General features: G+C 34.5%; 1 protein-coding gene across 1 annotated transcript; it reads left to right on the top strand.

Annotated features, from left to right (window-relative positions):
• The first annotated feature begins 201 nt into the window (after positions 1 to 201).
• Positions 202 to 5,294, top strand: LOC132520321 (keratin-associated protein 21-1-like). The gene is made up of 2 exons (XM_060149078.1): positions 202 to 347; positions 5,012 to 5,294. The coding sequence occupies exons 1-2, from the start codon at positions 202 to 204 to the stop codon at positions 5,292 to 5,294; spliced, it is 429 nt and encodes a 142-aa protein (XP_060005061.1).
• Positions 5,295 to 5,934: the final 640 nt, after the last annotated feature.

The following is a 5,934-nucleotide window of genomic DNA, read 5'->3' as shown; positions in this document are numbered from 1 at the left end:
AAGCTATTTTAAGCAAATCATTATTGATTGTCAACAGTGACTGGCACATAATGGTTGCTTACATATTTGTTGCCTGTGTCAAGGAATGAATGTTATGCTCTGCCAATTACTGACAGTACATAAAGGTCCATGGGAAGTAGTGACACACACACTTCAGAAACACCCTCTTGCAACCCACCTGAATCCACTTCCCTTGACAACATGTTTTGCAACTACTACGGCAATTCCTGTGACTACAGGTGTGGAAACAGCTATGACTGTGGATTTAGTCCCTATTATGGCTGTGGATATGGCTATGGATATGGCTGTGCATATGGCTCCTACTATGGCTGTGGATATGGCTCTGGCCCTGGCTACTGCAACTACCGGCCAGTTTGCTATAGGAGATGTTATTCTTCTTGCTACTAGAACATCACTTTCCAAGGTCCATTTGCTTCTGAAAAGACATCTAAAGATAATGCTGATTCAAAGATCTTTAGGACACAATTTCTATATCCAAGAAATCACATGTCTGACAGAGGTATTGACCTCCAGCTACCAATTTTTAGATTGGCATCTTTGTGGCCTGAAGTCCATGGTGGTATCATTTGCCTATTTTCCAATTGTTAGCCTTTACTCCTTTAATCTCTGATTCTCTGTATTGATGATCCTAACATCCTATTGTTGGGGAAATCCCTTGTTATCAATAAAAATTGTTCATTGTTTCTAACAAATTTCTGTGTATTCATTTGTGAATTAGTCTTTTTTGAGATGTTATGGCCTCTGTTGAAAATTGGGCTAATATCTTGTCTGAATCTCGAGTTTTTCCTTGATATAATATAAGCATTTCTTCTTATATTTGCATCAGAAATAATACCTCTACACTTATTTCTCGTATCCCACATGCTCAGGCACTCACATACTCAAGCACAAATCTCACAGTATTTCAGAACTGTGCTTTGCAAATCACTCTTTGTCTGGGAGGGAGCTGGAGGGGAAAAGAGGAGGAGGAATGACACTTTAAGCAGGATGTTAATGCAAAGCCTAAGGTAGAGAAAAGGTGACCTGAGTGCTTAAAGGAATAGTGGAATGGAAGAATACTTTCCAGAATTAATGAGAAATTATAAGCAGAGCTAGGTATTAAAGTACATGAAGAAAAGAGAACTAGGAAAGGATAAGTTAGAATAAAATTATTCTACTGTATCATCTGCTTTTGATGAAATTGCAAATATATTTACTTGCACATATTTATTGAGATTGAGGAAATTTATTCAAGTATTTATTATTCACTTAATTTATTCACTTAATTGACAATTTATTTGACAATTTATTGACAATTGACAATTTATTCACTTAATTCACAATTTATTCACTTAATTGACAAATAATTTTGAGTAGTTTTGAAAGAGTCTCATTTGATACAGTGAAGACACAGTAGGAAAATTATAGACAAGTTTCCTGCTCTCACAGTGTTTATATTCTAGTATGTGAAGATAAAAAAAATATAAAAAATAATTAAGAAAATTTCAAACTGACAGTTGGGAGAATAAAACAGCTTAATGGGAAAGAGAGTAAGGACTGAAGTGTTAGAGGGATAGTTCAGGGAGGAATTTTGAACTTGTGACAAATGAGCTGATGTCAATTGCAAAGAAAGACAGAAAGTACAGTAGTAAGTGTAAAGGGTGAGAGAAGTTCACTAAGTTTTGGAAAAATATGATTTATTAAGCATGTATGAGATAATTTGTGTATCCAGAAAAGAATCTTCACACACTAGCTGTTAACATACCTTCAAAATCTGAAATGTTGTGACTCCTTAGTTAAAGAACATTTGAGACGCTCAGCTTTATAGAAATGAGAAAATGGTGATAATATTTACAAATATCCTACAATTTACATGTGCCACACAAATGTTTGACTTCATCCATTTTCTTATTGGAGAAATATTGATTGAGTACAAATTATGTGCCAGGCACTGTTGTGAGAGATGATCATTCAGTGATGTATAGAATATATATATATATATATATATATATATATATATATATATGTATGTATATTTGTTTTGGATCAATATCGAGAGGTTTGAATGGAAAGGTATTAGAAGTAATGCAATAAAGATAGAAGACTTTTCAGTAATCCAGGAGTATAGTTATCAGAAAATGTGTGTTGGCAGTGGTATTGAAAAGTAAAGTGTCTAATCCAGAGACTTTGTGAAATAACATTGATAGTTTTGAATTTAAATGATGACAGAAAAGGAAAGAAACTGAAAAATAATAAAAATTGGAATGGAGATATATTGCTATTTTCTTTATGCCTATTGTTATGGATTAAACATAGCAGAGTGATCAGTTTATACCAGTGACCAATATCATAAAAAAGATATATTCATTAACTGGAAGAAATTTGGCTAATAATTAATGTTCTCAGAAAGTGAAATCAGCAGCTTCATGAAAATTCCTGTTGAAGGCATTCTATAGACTACTGGATCATAACTCATTTTTTGTTGTTGAAATGTGAGATTCCAGTAGAAGGAATCACCTTCCAGAGTTTATACTCCCTTCCAACTTGGATTTCATAATTGTTACTATAAAAAGTTACTTTAATTTTGATAAGAAAGGAAAGAGGAGAAATAACAGCTGATCCCACAGACATACAAAAAATCATAAGCGATACTATGAACAGTTATATGCCAACAAATTGGACAGCCTAGAAGAAACAAATTTCTAGAAACATACAGAATGACTAGACTGAATCAAGAAGAAACAGAAAATTTGAACAGATTGATAACTACAAGTGAAGTAGAATCTGTAATTTGAAATACTCCCAGCAAACAAAAGTCCAGGACCAGAGAGCTTCACAGGGGAATTCTATCAAACATAAAAAGAAGAACTTATACCAATCCTTCTCAAAATGTTCCAAAAAATTGAAGATGAGGAAACACTCCCAAATTCATTCAACAAGGCCACCAAAACCAGATACCAAAACCAGACAAAGAGATTATAGAAAAAAGAAAATTATAGTCCAATATCTTCGATGAACATAGATGCAAAAATACTCAAAAAAATATTAGCAAACCAAGTCCAATAATACAAAAAGGATCATACGTCATGATCAAGTTAGATTTATTCCAGGGTCACAAGGATGGATTAGCATGTGCAAATCAATCAATGTAATGCACCACATCAACAAAAAGAAAGACAAAAATCACATGATCACCTCAATAGATGCAGAAAAAGCATTTGAAAAAATTCAACATCGATTTATGATAAAAATTCTTGTCAAAGTGGGTGTAGAGGGAAAATACATTAACATAATAAAGGCCATTTACAACAAACCAGCAGCCAACATAATACTCAATGGTGAAAATGCGAAAGCCTTCCTGCTAAATTCAGGAACAAGACAAGGATGATCACTCTCGCCACTTCTACTTAAACTGGAAGTTCTGGCCACAGCAGTCATAAGAAAAAGAAATGAAATGTATGCAGATTGGAAAGTAAGAGTTAACACCATAACTATTTGCAGATGATATGGTACTTTATATAGAGAACTCTACAGTCTCCACCCAAAAACCATTAGAACCAATAAATGAATTCAGTAGGTTGCATGATACAAGATTAATATACAGAAATCTGTTGTGTTTTTATATATTAATAATAAAATATTAGGAAGATAAAGTAAAACAAATCCCATTTAAAACTGCATCAAAAATTACCTAGGAATAAACTTAAACAAGGAGGTGAAATATCTATACTCTGAAAACTATAAAATTTTATGAAAGAAATTGAAATTGATATAAAGAAAAGGAGATATATCCTGTGTCCTTAGATTTGAACAATTTATATTATAAAAATGGCCATACCTCCCAATGAAATCTACAGATTTAATGCAATTCCTATCAAAATACCTATGACATTTTTCATAGAACTAGAACAAATATTTTTAAAATTCACAGAACTAGGACAAATAATCCTTAAACAACTCTAAAATTCATAGAAAAATATTTCTAAAACTAGGACAACAAAAGACCCCAAATTTTCAAAGCACTCTTCATAATAAAGGACAAAGCTAGAGGTTCAACCCTACCGGACTTCAGACTATATTACAGTGTGGTATTTGCTACAAAACAGACACATAGGACAGTGGAACAGAATACAGAGCCCAGAAATAATCCCACACATTTATGATCAATTAATCTATGACAAAAGAGGCAAGAATATACAAAGAGAAAAGACAGTCTCTTCAACAAGTGGTGCTGGGAAAACTGGACAGCCATATATATATAACAATGAGAGTAGAACATTCCCTCACACCAAATACAAAAACAAACTCAAAATGGGCTAAAGACCTAAATGTAAGACCTGAAAATATAAAACTCTTAGAAGAAAACATAGGCAGTACACTCTTTGATGTAAATTATAGCATCATTTTTTTGGATCTGTATCCTAACGCAAAAGAAATAAAAGCAAAAATAAACAAATGAGACAAAATTACACTTAAAAGGTTTTGCACAGCAAAGGAATCAATTGAAAAGATAAAAAGACAACCTATGAAATGTGAGATAATATTTGCAAATGATGTGACTGACTAGGTGCTAATATCCAAATTACACAAACATCTCATACAACTCAAAGGCACAAAAAACAAACAACCCAACCAAAAAACCATTTATTGGGCACATGATTCTACTGAGACAATTCTTCAGCAGAACAAATTAAAATGATGCTCTTTAAATAAAACTGGAGTATACAAAATAATGAGCTCATTTTAAAGAAACTATTATCGATTGTCAACAGTGACTGGCATATAAAGGTTGCTTGCATATATGTTGTCTATGTCAGGGAATGAATGGTATGCTCTGCCAATTACTGACAGTATATAAAGGTCCATGGGAAGCAGATGACACACATGCTTCAGAAACATCCTCTTGCAAACCATCTGAATCCACTTCCATTAACAACATGTGTTGCAAGTACTATGGCAACTTCTGTGGCTATGGCTGTGGAAACAGCTATGGCTGTGGATTTAACCCCTATTATGGCTATGGATATGGCACTAGATATGGCTGTAGATATGACTGTGGCTATGGAACCAGATATGGCTGTGGATATGGTTTCTGCTGTGGCTGTGGATATGGGACTCGCTGTGGCTGTGGATATGGGACTCGCTGTGGCTGTGGATATGGGACTCTCTATGGCTGTGGATATGGCTCGCGTTATGGCTGTGGTTATGGAACCAGATGTGGCTGTGGATATGGCTCTGGCTACTGCAGCTACTGGACAGTTTGCTATAGGAGATGTTATTCTTCTTGCTGCTAGAACATCACCATCCAAGCCTTGTTTGCTTCTGAAACAACACACCTAAAGATAATGGTGATTCAAGGATCTATAACCCATGATTTCTGTATCCAAGAAATTACATGCCTGACAGAGACTTTGACCTCCAGCTACCCATTTTTAGATTGGCATCTTTGTGGCCTGAAGCTCCATGGTAGTATCATCTGACTCTTTTCCAAATGTTAGGCTTTACTCTCTTAATCTCTGATTCTCTATTATGACTGTGTTGATGATCCTAACATTGTACAGTTGGAGAAATCACTTATCCTCAATAAAAATGGTCCATTGCTCCTAACAAATCTCTGTGTACTTGCTTGTGAATTAGTCTTTTTTGAGATAATATGGTCTCTGTTGAAAATTGGGCTAACATGTTGCCTGAACCTTGAGTTCTTCCTTGATATAATACAAACATTCCTTCTTATACCTGCACCAGGAATAATGTCTTCTCCACCTATTTCTTGTATCCCACATGCTCAGGCACTCATATACCCAAGCACAAATCTCACAGTATTTCAGAACTTTGCTTTCCAAATCTCACTGTGTCTAGGATGGAGCTGGAGGGGAAAGAGAAGGAGGAATGACACTTTATCCAGGATGTTAATGCAGAGTCCAAGGTAGAGAA

This window comes from Lagenorhynchus albirostris, chromosome 5 (genome assembly GCF_949774975.1).
Source record: "Lagenorhynchus albirostris chromosome 5, mLagAlb1.1, whole genome shotgun sequence".
NCBI classification, from domain to species: Eukaryota; Metazoa; Chordata; class Mammalia; order Artiodactyla; family Delphinidae; genus Lagenorhynchus; species Lagenorhynchus albirostris.
This window is presented reverse-complemented; position numbering and strand designations above follow the sequence as displayed.

Coding starts and splice junctions, on each gene's coding strand:
- LOC132520321 (XM_060149078.1), top strand. CDS start 202: ATGTTTTGCAACTACTACGGCAATTCCTGTGACTACAGGTGTGGAAAC. Junction 348..5,011: donor GGCTGTGGATATGGCTCTGG/CCCTGGCTACTG, acceptor ATTTAACCCCTA/TTATGGCTATGGATATGGCA.